At 34.0% G+C, this 13,420-nt stretch overlaps 2 protein-coding genes across 13 annotated transcripts; one reads left to right on the forward strand and one right to left on the reverse strand.

Annotated features, from left to right (window-relative positions):
- Positions 1 to 781: 781 nt before the first annotated feature.
- Positions 782 to 11,874, forward strand: LOC129311678 (two-component response regulator ORR26). Of its 12 annotated transcripts, none has more exons than XR_008593375.1 (11): positions 782 to 1,582; positions 2,240 to 2,331; positions 3,071 to 3,269; positions 3,726 to 3,878; positions 4,417 to 4,592; positions 4,862 to 5,090; positions 5,230 to 5,309; positions 6,200 to 6,326; positions 6,794 to 7,192; positions 7,623 to 7,693; positions 11,324 to 11,874. XR_008593375.1 is itself a non-coding variant. In XM_054954074.1 (11 exons), the coding sequence occupies exons 2-10, from the start codon at positions 1,561 to 1,563 to the stop codon at positions 7,171 to 7,173; spliced, it is 1,458 nt and encodes a 485-aa protein (XP_054810049.1). In that variant the 5' UTR covers positions 782 to 1,361; positions 1,441 to 1,560; the 3' UTR covers positions 7,174 to 7,192; positions 7,623 to 7,790. The 12 variants fall into 12 exon arrangements, 8 of the variants coding, with proteins under 8 accessions (XP_054810049.1, XP_054810050.1, XP_054810052.1 ...); XR_008593376.1 differs by lacking the exon at positions 11,324 to 11,874 and adding an exon at positions 7,810 to 8,133; XM_054954074.1 differs by lacking the exon at positions 11,324 to 11,874 and having other exon boundaries at positions 782 to 1,361; positions 1,441 to 1,582; positions 7,623 to 7,790.
- Positions 10,745 to 13,358, reverse strand: LOC129311677 (pentatricopeptide repeat-containing protein At1g53600, mitochondrial). Its single transcript, XM_054954073.1, has one exon. The coding sequence runs from the start codon at positions 13,341 to 13,343 to the stop codon at positions 11,316 to 11,318; it is 2,028 nt and encodes a 675-aa protein (XP_054810048.1). The 5' UTR covers positions 13,344 to 13,358; the 3' UTR covers positions 10,745 to 11,315.
- Between the last annotated feature and the right edge of the window lie 62 nt (positions 13,359 to 13,420).

Raw genomic sequence — 13,420 nt, forward strand, 5'->3', positions numbered from 1 at the left:
TAGTTTTTGCTCAAAATTAAATCAAACCGAGTCTATGAACACCTAAGGTTCTAATCATGGTAGATCAATTCTCACCCTTCTCAATCGGTTTGCTTCAATGACTTTTTTTAATAAAAGAAAAAGAAGAGACAAGTTAAAATACTAAGTTTTTGTGTAGCCTTTGTCTTTCCAGGGGGAGGTTGCCAACAGATAAGAGATGTATGCTTTTACTTTTTAAGTTCTAATAGCTTGTTTAATTTATTGTAATCTCCTAGTGATGCTGTACGAGAGTGCTTAATCCTTACAAAAACATTGGTTTATTTTTCTTATTTCTTATATTTATATTATTATATATATATATATATATAATTTTTTTAATTTAATTATTATATTATCGATTTGATCATTAATTTAATTTAACTTTTTTAATTTAATTATTATATTATCAATTCGATCATTAATTTAATTTAACTAGATGATGTGAACTGTGAATTATTAACTTTTTTAATTTAATTTTAAAAACATTGCAAATATGTAAGAAATATGCATAGAATATGTATATATTTAAAAATTATAAATTATGAATCAATTATATATATATATATATATATATATGTTGGATTAAAAATGATGGAATAGAAGGGAACATTACCTTTTTTTTATTTTATTTTTGTTTTAAATTTAAAAATTCATTTTTATTATTACATATTACTATTTCTTTTTTATTTTAAACATTTGTTATTTAAAATATATTAATTAGTGGAACTACGGTACAGATCATAGTGAACCAGACGGTTTAATTGATTCTGCCTCTGTAATCTTACCGTTTCTACCGTTTTTGGTGATCTGGGAATTCCAGTGTGCGATCAATTTGCTGCCTTTTAACACTTTTCACCGAGGTATGAACAAATTGGGGTACATGAGAGAAATAAATGTAGAGATTGAATGCCTTAGTTGAGAGAATCGCTCGAAAAGAAGCTTCACCAGCATGTATGGGTTTGAGGCGATAAGTCCATTGCGGAGGCGATGCAACTGGAACTGAAATACCAGAATCGAATAGTCTAGAACTCAGAAGAAGGCAGTCTTTGTGGTTCGAAGCAGGACATAATTCGCTCCATATTTTCTTCCAAGTTGGAAGTCCTTAGAGAAGTCGCGTCTTCGACTCTCGGTCAAATTGGAAGATCGGAAGCTTGGAGTGTCTGGAGTGAAGAGAAGTGTGGAATCCAAGCTAAAGAATATGGAAGCTCGAAGTGTGCAGAATCCATGGGCTAGTCCGTATAATTCGTTATTTTGGCGGGCTGAGCTAACCCAGCCGGATTTGAAAATGGTTCAATTTTTCCAGCTTCTGCTTGTCAAATTTGAGACAAGCCCCCTTTTCGACTGTACTCATTTAAAACTTTATCAAATATTGAAATTTAACTACATTTTAATCTTTAACAACAGGGATACTTTGAATGACAGGGAGATCGGGGAGGAACAAGTGGATGGGAGCAAGTGCTTTCAAACCCAACAGCACAAATTAAACCTACTTGCCCACCACCATTGTCAAACAAATGAGAAGGATTGAAGTATGAAGAAGGAATGAGGGGAGAACAAGGGAAAGGTGTAAAGCTAAAAGTGTTAATTATTTTCCTTGTTTTGTAACTTTTCCAATTTTGAGTTATCAAGGGCATTTTGGTAATCACGATATTTTGAGGGAAAAATACTTTTGTATTCAAATTTTGCAAAAAACTTGCTGGGGAAGAAAAAAAATCTTTAGATGAAGCTTTTACAATGTCTTGTGCATTTTCATGAAAAGAAAGTATATTTTAAGAAATCTTGATCAATATAACATGGCACATCCATGTTCTACATTTACTGCCAAATGTGCAGCCTCAGTCTTGTATTGAAGCACCACCTGTAAAAAGTGATTCAATGAATAGAATCCTGCAAAATTTCCATACCATTAGTGATCTTAACTTTGGCTCACCTTTTTCCTTGTCTTCACTTTTAGTTAATCCTTTTGAATGGAAATTTCAACTTTTTCTTAAACCATTAAATGCTCACCAAAGTTCTTCACTCTGTTTTATGCAAAACTTACAAATTCTCCTTTGACTTTCTCTCTTTACTTAAGGCTTATGGGCTTGACCATTCTCTTGCTTCTTCTCATTTCATTTTCATCTTCTGCTTCTATGTTCTTTGTATCTTCTGGTTCACTTCTCCTTTAAATCCTGAAAATTATGGAAGATAGTGATTTCTTATCGATTAGTTCCATTCCCAGTTTTGCTCGAGGACTTAAGATTTTGCTGGTTCATAATGATTCCTTGTCCATCGTCAGCTTGTCCTCTATGCTTGAGAAATACTCATTCAGAGGTATGGAGACATGCATTCGAATCTGTTTTAGTTTAAAATTCTTTCACGTTGTATCTTATTCAAATGAATCAGGTACACAAAAGAGAAAAAATGATATGCTAACAGATGAGCAAACCACAAAGGTAAAATAAAAACCAACAAAAAGGTTTGGCCTGCTATGAACATGAGTGTATTGGTTCTCATCATATCATGTATTTGTTATGAATACACGTATTTTTTATAAGTACCGGTGCATTATACCCAGAGATTAAACCTACCTGGTATTGGAAAAAGGACCATTTATGAACTACATGACTTTTAGATGAACAAAGAACTAAGAAACGATCCTTTAAGGCATATGTTCTTTGATTTTATATCTATGCTCCTCATATTTTTATTTTTTTGAAAGAATATATATTTATAACTGGGAGAAGTTTGTACTTAAATTGCTGTGAAATATAACTGCTTCATTATACTTGCATATATTCATTATATATGTCTTACTTTAAGGCTCATTAATAAAAAAAGGGAAAATATCAGACCCCTGAAAGAATTTAATATCTAACAAGGACTTGGATAGATTGGATACTTGACAATAACTTCACTTGTTATTTGTTAATGGTTACTTGTTCAAAATCCTTGTCAGATATTAAATTCTTTCAGAAATCCTCCATTGATATTCTGCCTAAAAAAATGAACAGATAGGCCTCTCTCTCCAATTGCTTTTGTATGAGTTTGCTGGGTTCTACCAAATATCTAGGATACCATCCCAATATTGCAGCTGAACTCCTGGGTATTCTTGAGGACCTCAGCCTATGTTGGAATGAAAAATGCTCCCAAGTTAATGTCATCTACAACTCAATGGAGGCAGTCACACTCATTCAATATGACCATTTCCAAGATCACCCCTATCAAAAAGATCAGAGACTTTATCATGCAAATTTGGATCATCACATTCAGTTACGTTTTCAAAGAAGCTAAAACTGTGCAGATTGATTTGCTCACCAGGCATGCTGTAACAGTAGGGACTTTTTGTTATCTGATCTTAACTAGTGTTGCTTTCTCTTGCACGTTATTAACTGTGGCCTTGTAATTTGGGGAAAAAATCATTAGCTAGATTTGTTCTATCAAAAAGAAAAGTGAATGAAGTCAAAACAAATCTCATCAAAAAGTGCGTATACAATTAGTTTGATTTGCCAACCTTTCATTGATATCACCTAAGAGTTTTTCTTGTTAAGTTGCAAATGAAATTATTTATTATACAATATCCTGAGACACACCAATTCAATGAAGAAATCAAGATACATTGAGAATTGAAAGCTATTGATGTTCAGAAACATCTCTTACTAATGTTCTCCTTGCATGATTTATGTATCTGTGAGCAATATATAACTGTGATAGGATTGATTATTCAGTTACTGTTACTGATGAGGCAAAAGCGGCTGTGTCCATGATCTGTCATTCTGAAGAAAGCCAATTCAACCTGGTAATGGCTAAAGCTAACATGCCTGACATGGATACCCTTTCATTTCTGGACTTCATGCTTGAAAAGTACGTCCCTGTCATCTGTAAGTTCCACACTCAGATTTTTACATTGACTCAAGTCATTTGATACGAGGAAATGAAATGAAAAAAAAAGAAGGTAATTTTATACCTCCTCTGGTCCTTATTATAAGGCACCTCAAATTACTTTACTAGAACTAATGAGAAGTGGTTAAATCATTAACTTTGTTTGAAAATAAAATAAACTTCCAATTTTACCCTATTTAAAGGAAAAATTTCAAATTTGCATGATATTCTTTCTTAGTTGATGAGTATAAATAGGGCTAATATCAAAAAAATGTAATTAATATCCCATCAAGTGTCTTATATTAAGAACCAAATAATTTTTTTAGAAAATGCCCTATAATAGGGACCGAGGGGAGTATATGAAGAGTGACTCTTGTGTTTCTTAACGAAAAAAGTAAGATAAACGAATGAGTAATAATAAAAAGGATATAATGGACACTGTGTATGTCTCTTTATACGCTATTAACATGATATTTCTTTCAATTATTGATGCCAAACAGGCTTAGTTTCATTTAATTATCTTTTTTCCATGTCCAGTCATCTCTTCTGGAGAATATAAGGATGATGTAACATGGAAAGCATTGGCTAACGGCTCATGTTATTTCTTGGAAGAACCAGTCCTTTTACAGGATCTTAAATATGTGTGGCAGCATGTTTATCACACACAAGTCAACTTGGCCAACAGAACTCAAGAAGAAAATTGTGCAAACGAGGTATGTTGCAAATTTGTAGAGGTATCATGGCCAAACGCTGAAAATAAGATGAACATGGATTCAGATAAAGAGAATTGGTCAAGTATCAATGAGGGCTGAATCTATTTGTAGAAATAAGACACCTTGATTAAGAGGTTTTTTTTATCATTTCCAGCTGATGATTCCTTGTTGGTAGGGCATCTACCAACTATAAATTACTCTGCCTTGGGACTAGAACAACATATCTCACTCCTAAGTTTTACTTGAACAACTTTTGTAACGTTTTGCAGGTTCATGGAACTCTTGATGATAGAAAATGTATGGAAAAAGAGAAGAGAAAAAGGTTCCATATGAATTTTGACAGCAATCACCTCACTGCTTTTATGGAGGAGGAGGAAGAGGAGGATACAGAAAGAGAACAAAACTATGATGAACATCCTGAGAAAAGGCCCCGTATTGTTTGGACTCCTGAGTTGCATCAGAAGTTCTTGGATGCCATTAATGTTTTGAGTGACGGGAGTAAAGTTTCTTTTTCTCCTATAATCTATGGATTTCATTTGCTCTCTTTAAATTTCTACAAATAATGACCTCTTATGGATTATGCTTCATTTTTTCCAATTCTCACTAATGTCAATGCTTGGTTTTGTTTTGTATGAAGATAATATTCGTCCAAAAGCTATACTTGAACAGATGAATGTGCCTAACCTCACAGCTCGCCAAATTTCAAGTCATCTTCAGGTTCTAATCTGTCACTTTAGCTTGCAAAGGCTATAAAATAGATTCTCAACATTTACTTCTCCCTTAGCATGTCTTATTATCTTTGGACAAATGATAGTGGAAGGGAGGGAAATGCATTTCCCTCAGTTTAGGACTTATTAATAAGAAGAGAGGGAATAAATGTTTTCAACTAACTTCAGAAGGTCCTCTTGTATATTTTGAAGAAAAATGTTCCTCTAGAGAATGAGAAGAAAATATATCATTTAATTATCCCTTCTCTTCTTTTCTCTTTGTACTTCCATTTTCTCATTCAAACAAACCCTTGTGCTTGCACAAATCAATATTTGAGTCTAACTTAATCATTTTAAAGCATAACACTTGCTATCTTTTGATTATGATTTTCGGTTTTTACTACTGCTATCTTTTTAATCTGTACTGTTCTTCTCTTTTTGATTTCCTCCTAAAGGGTTTTTTTGGTGCTGTTTGGTAAATTTGCGGAGGTGTCCTTAATAGTAATAGTTTATTTTGCTACATTTAATGCCAAGAAGTAATAGTTTATTTTGCTACCTTTAATGCCAAGAACTAATGCATTGTGGTTCTTCAAATCTGCAAATCATATAGGAATACTGTTGCTACAGATAATTGCCAAAAGATTTTATTTTCATTAAGTTTGCTCATAAATTTCACTGAATAGAGAAGTCTCTAGCATATAATGATGAGATCTGCAGGCAAATCACAGTAATAGCTCAGGCACTAATATGAAAATCACAGTAAACAATAATTCAAACCGAGATTGTAAAATTAAATATGATGTTGAAACTGAAAACTACCAATATGTCATGACTTGATTTTCTCCATTTTCATGTCCCTATTGGTGCATTCTTGTTTTAATGCTAATGCTTCGTTCACAGAAATACAGAACTCAAGAATTGATAAACCAGCAGGCTTGCATGTCTGGATTCGCTCCAATGAGAAAATTTTCAAACCTTGATATTAGATCCCAGTCTTCCTCACCATTTCAGAGCCAAAGTTATCCAGGTGAGTGAAAATGTTCAGGTCAAAGCTTAAGCATATTTGATATTCATTAACATAATGTGAACTTCTTTGTCTTTTTGTTGGTTTTCAAATCACAGTTTACTATGACTATGCACCCACACACGCACGAAAATACTTCCATTGTAACATGTAGATTAACATTCTCCAAGGAAAAAAAAAACATAATTTAAATCGTCTACACTTAAAGTACTTAAGTAAAAAAGAGATAGTGATACAGAAATGAAAGAGTTTATGGGGCTTACTTACTCTCTTAGCTTGTTCGCCTACTTCCTTCTCTTTCTCTTCCGTAGCTATCTTATCCAGTTTTATCGAGTCAAGTTGAAGTATTGACGAGCCCCATTAGGGATTAGTACTTTCAATAAGTCTTCCTCAAGCTTCTAACTTGAGAAGATTAAAAAAAAAAAAAAGGTTAAGGTATAACAACTAAGGAATAGCAAAAATTGCTTCAGGTTTTCCTATATCAATTGCAGCCCTTAGTGGGCGCCAAAATCAAAACCAGTGTTCAATGATTTTCATTGAAACTCAAGAATCTGACATGGCACAAATGGAAGAACCCGCGCCAATTCAAGATAAATTTCCAGCAGCATTGAGCAATTATGGAAGCCAAAACCTAGAAGCTGAAGTGGGACAACCTCTACCAGATGCTTCAATGGACCAAAACCAACCCATGACAGATGGTACTTTGACTATACTTGAGGAAGATTGTGAAGAACATGACTATTCTCAAAATGGAGTACTTCCAGATCAAATTGATCAATACTGTGAGATGCTAAGGAACACTCTTCTAAGAAATAATAATAGCACTCATCTTCAAGACCCTGATGTCTGAATTCCCAGCAGATCATAAGGTCATCCTCAGTTCGTTTACCAGATTCCCACATGCTCGTTTTCACTTATTTCACCATTTGATATGTATCTGCTCATCATCATTATAATTATTACTATTTGTCACTCCCTTTAGTCCTTATTGTAAGTTACTTGTAACTACTTCACAAGGTTTTTTTTTTTTTTAAAAAAAATAGTTACATCATTGAAATTGTCTCTTTGATTTCCTTTTTACTCCTAATAAAAACCATGAATTTAAAAAACAAACATTCTCTATATCCTCATTGGAAATTGAAAAAAAGGGCAAAGTTGAAATAAAATTATTAGTACTACACAAGCTTTTGTAAAGCGATTTATATTTAGGATCACAAAATTCTATAGGACCGGAAGAGTATTTTTTTTTTTTTTTAAGGAACTACGAGATGCTAAATTTCTTGCAAACCTTTTGTTTAGGGTTGGTTGCAGTCTGAATCTTCACAGTTGAAGCATAGCAGGAGCATCTCTATTTGAAGCTATAATCATCTGTGAGTATATTTCATTATATATGTTGTATACTTATCTTCAAGTACGAATTCTGCAAGGGATGGCTGAAAGGAATGTGAAGGTTCTTTAATATGTTAATCTTGCCATGTGATATTAGATCATTGCAAGAAAAGTCAGTTGAAGCATACAGAATTTATATGGTACCTTCACAATCGTGCTAGATGAAGCCAAAGCGTCATAAGGTTTATAGTATGAACAAAGTTGATAGTTAAATAGGACCTTTTGGTCTTTTTAGGTGAGACACAAATATTATAAATGTTGTAATAATGTGATGCTTCTCAATGTTGTCAAAACTAAATTGGGCATTGAATTGGTCAGGATATTAATTCATTGGACTGCGGTCAAATCATGGTTTGACTGGTCTCACTTAAAATAATAAAATTTAAAAATTATGTATTAAAAATAAAAATATTTTAGACAATGTTTAACCATATCCTTATCAAGTTATCATACGTGTCAAATTTATAGCAAATTACACCAGCATTATAATAAAACTACTTATTGTCGGGAATGAATTTCCTACAGTAAAAAACCCTGCAATGCTTGGGAAGTGAGTAATTCCCACCATGTGTTTTATGTGATGGCTAGAAAGAGAAAGGTACATAATAAGGCTTATTACATGCAAAACATTTAATCACGTTTCATCTACGATGATGTATAAAAATTCATAAAAATAATTTTTTTAATAAATGTGTTTTATTACTAATTTGAATAGTCTATATTTGATAATTTTTTTTTTGAAAAGTGCCAATTAGGATATTATCTTTAGTTGTTATATTGTATTTGATAAAATAAAATTTACAAAATTATAAAATAATATTAAATTTGAATTATCTAAAGTACATCTAAATAATTAATTTTAAAAAATTAATAATAAATTGGACTGACCAAATTAAATTTGTATAGTACAAATTAGTAATTAACATATTTATTAAATTTTTTTAATAAACATAATTGTGTAACTTGTATATAATATGTATTTTTATACACCTCTCTTTTTTAAGCCATTAAATAAAAAGCAGGGTGAGGATTACTCAATTTCCAACCACTGCCCGGTTTTCCACTGCTGGAAATCCATTCCCCTTATTGTCGGTTAAGAATAACCAAAATCATCAAGTATGTCACATTAATTGTCTAATCAAATGAACAAAAGCTTTTATTATTAACTAAAATCACTAATGAATTATCAATTATCAAATATATATCAACCAACCACAAGACAAATAAAAAACATAAAATCAAGACAAATAAAACACAAAATATCATAATTTTGTATTATCAAGATATACCAATTTCACCCTCCATCAATAAATTAATTGTCTTAAAATCTTTATACAAATAATAACACACCAATTTCAATCCTTTCACAAAGTTCAAGTGCAGAAATCTGCAATGAAATTCACAAACCCTATAATTTTTTACCGACTATGCACATCTGATCTATGACTCTCCACTGCACTCGGAGACTACAGTCCTTGTCTCCTTGCATTTTGTGATACATCAAATATAGGAGTTGAATTGAATCCCAGTTATTGCCTCGAGTAATATTCCCATCATGTAGAGGTGGAATGCTTACCGTATGAATCGCACCAGTTTGTGGGCTAATACTGTTATTGTCCGTAGATGAGACTTGAACACCATTTTGAGATTCAGCCAACATCTGAAAAACATGCGCAAGGGCCCCAACATAGTACATAGTTATATGAAAATGATACACATAAGAAAGTCCTTCGCGAATGTTTCAAAAGCTTGACCCTCAGATAAGACAGAGAGCCTGTTTGGTTTCAGGTTGGAATTCCAACCATCAAAACCATGGTCTCCAACATGAAACCAAACACACACACAGTGGAGTAGAGGAGTATAAACACAGTTTTAGCAACTAGCAAGGATTTTATACAAAACTCTAACTTGCATAATATTGAGTAACAACATTTATGAACACTGAACTTGAGTTGATGGAATGTTTTAAACATGCCCTGATATGAGCAACATACCACTTTTTTTCTAATCTTTTGGCACAATCATTAAGCTAAATGCCTTAATAAAAGCCAAATAGACTAAATGTACCATTAACAGGACCATGCAAAAAAATGCCAACCTACAGCATAATCAAGCTCAAAGAAAAATGTCCAGATGCAAAACATATGCTAATCACATCAGTCCTTTAAAGTTTCAGCACTCCAAGTAATTAGATATAACAAGCAAACAAGGAATCCGCTTTCGGTGCAACAAAGTGTGTTCTTCAAACTTGAACTGATATTGCTACTTATATAGTTTTATACAACAATACAAACATAATAAAAAAGGTTATAAATGCCAGGAGAGGACTATAAGGTGTGAACCAATCAAGGTAATCCAATATCACTAACACATTTGAAAGCAAAAATCACAAAGCAGCTCCTCCATATCTTAAAGATGACGCTAGAGGCAATCTCCATGATAATTAATTGAATGAAAATTTAGAGAAAACATTCAAAAATATCAGCCTATCGATATCACATTTACTTGGTTGTATTAAAGCCTTTAGCTTTGTCAAGGGACAATGATTATTTCAACTTAAAAGCTTAAGTTGTTAAATGAGAGCTCATAATTTTTTTTTTTTAATTAAATGTGGACAAAGGATGTGTCATCATAAATCGTATTAAAATTTTAATTTAAAACAGAAAGAACGGGAGGAACAATGAATGAACTCTTGACAATAGAGGCTTCAAGACCATTTTAGGATCATTTCAAGCCAAGGCTTAAGCGATTAAGCAAAGTTTCATGAATGGTTTTTATTAATATCTCTTAACAAGTTGAAGCATGATTAACATATTTCTTTGAAGCACACCTTTAACATAATCAACCAAAGTACAATGGTAATTTTGAGGTAGTGGTTAGCTTATTTTGAGGTAGCTCTGGAAGCTTGTGCCTTATTTTTATTTTTCTAGGGAGCAGACTCTCCAATGGTAATTTGAGTTATGACAGTCTGATCTAATTATTAACCAAAGTAACTTCACCCTCCACCTGATAATCCATGTCAGATCCAGAACTTGAAGAACTTGATAATATTATTGAGACACTAAGAAATTTAAGCATACAATTGCAAAATACATAAATACCAGTACAGAAAACTGGGGAAAACTAGGAGGCAACAGGATCCATAAAGAAAATGAAGATCTGAGGTTTCAAACAATGTAACAGGAAAACCAAACTTGGCCAAATTGCAGATAGGCTCACCAGAGTGCTTACATGAGGAATGTCCACTAAGGAAGCCCTTCCTTGATAACACTCTTATCTCCAGTGCACCTAACGTCACTTGTTATTGGATCAAACACCCAAACATGTCATGTGCAAATGCCATGTTAACTGTGCATATAACTTAGCTAAAGCAATGTGCATCACATGCCAATAAAATTATTTTTATACTCCAACATGGTTAGTTGATAAAATAAAGAATCCACCCCTTTGCCATCAGGAAAACATCACCAAAAGAAGTCAGGGCATGGCCATCCATCCAACACATAAGGGATTTGAGATTTGAGAGATATTTATACATTTTATGGGACCTTATTATATTTACATTTCTTCTCAGGGACTTCAGTGTGATTCTTCCATCTTTTCTTATGCAGTAATCCAACTACAACCTGGGCTTTTCTTAATACCTTTTAAGTTCTTGGTGACTCTGACTTGGTTCCCCTCAACCCCTTTCCCAGAAAGAGAATACAAGTTGGACATCACTACAAAAGGATTTGCATTAGAAGGTTCCATTTCAATAATAGATTGTGCTGCCAGCTTAGCAATGTCAAGACGCGAATGGGTCTTGCTTGCCCCAAGAACAGCGCCCCAAACTCCAGAATGAGGTTTCACTGGCATTGACCTTATCAGATCAACTGCTTCATCTAGCAATCCTGCACGGCTGAGGAGATCCACCATGCACGCATAGTGATCAGGTCCTGGCTCAATTCCATATTCAGATTTCATGGAGTTGAAGTAGTTCCATCCTTCTTGTACCAGTCCTGCATGAGTGCAGGCTGAGAGAACAGCAAGAAAAGTAACATGATTGGGTTTGGGGCCTTCACATTGCATTTTCTTGTAGATTTTAATGGCTTTTTCACCAAAGCCATTTTGGGCAAATCCATTAATGATTGAGTTGAAAGAAACGATGTTTGGTTCAATGATTTCTATGAAGATCCTGTGGGCAGCACTGACATTCCCACATTTGGAATACATTGATACAAGAGAATTTTGTACAGATAAATCATGTTCTAGGTTCATCTTCAAAACATTAGTGTGAATTTGCAGCCCTTGATTAAGTATCACCACAGCAGCTGAAGCTGCTAGAACACTGCTCAGTGTTAAAGGATTAGGTCTGTACCCTTCTCGAAGCATCTGAACATACCAATGCAAAGCTTCCTCATATTGTGCATTCTTCACAAATCCAGAAATAATGGCTGTCCAGACAATATCATCTTTCTCTGGTGACATTTCAAATAGCTCAATGGCCTTTTTAACTCTTCCATTATTACAGAATCCAGTGATCATGGCTGTCCAAGAAATCAAGTCTTTAAATGGCATATTCAAGAAAAGCCTGTAAGCCGCTTCTGCTTCATTATTGTGAACATAACCAGAGATTAAGGAATTCCAAGAAACTAAGTCCTTTTTGCTTATGGAGCTGAATATTCTGTTTGCCATGTTCATACAACCCAAATTGCAATACATAGTTACTATGGTATTACCCAGAACATCATCAAGCTCAAATCCCATATGCGAAACCAACCCATGTATTTGCATTCCCTCTCGAATCCTACCACAGGTACCACAAGCTTTCAACATTATAGTCATGGTTGTGGAATTAACTTCCACCCGATTTTCCCTCCTCATATTTAAAAACAAATCAAACCCATCTATAAAGCATCCCTTTTTTATATACCCATCTATCATTGCACTCCAAGAAACCACATTTCTCTCAGGCATTCTATCAAACAAGTTTCTAGCGTCAGCAATCCTTCCATCCCTGCACAAACCATCCATCATAGAAGTCCAAGAAAACACGTCTCTCTCTGTCATGCCCTCAAAAACCCGTAACGCCACATTTATTCTATCTGTCTTCAAAAGCCCAACAATAAGTGCATTTGAACAAGCTGGATCCCGCAATTCTAACGGGGCCTCAAAGTACAATTTTTCAGCTTCGGGAAGCATTCCTGCACGAACAAAACCAGTAATCATAGCAGCATACGAGATAGCATTGCGTTCATGCATCATAGAGAACAACCTATAAGCTTCATCAATGTTACATCCATTACGTATATAAGCAGATATCATAGCATTGTAGGATGCAGTGGTTCGTTCGGGCATTTCTTCAAACGTTCTGCGGGCAGCTGCAATTTGGCCATTTTCAGCGTAAGCAGTGAGCATAGCAGTCCAAGAGATAGTGCTCTTCCTGGGCATCCTTGAAAATATTGACTCTGCCTCCTTGATATTACCGTTTCTACTATTTTTGGTGATCTGGGAATTCCAGTATGCAATCAATTTGCTACCTTTAACCTTTTTCGCAGAGGTATGAACAGATTGGAAGATCTGAGGGAAATAAATCATAGGAATTGAATGCTTTAGTTGAGAGAATCGCTCGAAAAGAAGCTTCACCAGCATGTCTGGGTTTGAGGCAATAAATCCATTGCCAAGGAGATACAGATGGAACTGAAATACCAGGGTTGAATACTTGAATG

Source organism: Prosopis cineraria, unplaced genomic scaffold, assembly GCF_029017545.1.
Source record: "Prosopis cineraria cultivar Desert tree isolate PC_DT_omini unplaced genomic scaffold, ASM2901754v1 PC5, whole genome shotgun sequence".
Lineage (NCBI taxonomy): Eukaryota > Viridiplantae > Streptophyta > Magnoliopsida > Fabales > Fabaceae > Prosopis > Prosopis cineraria.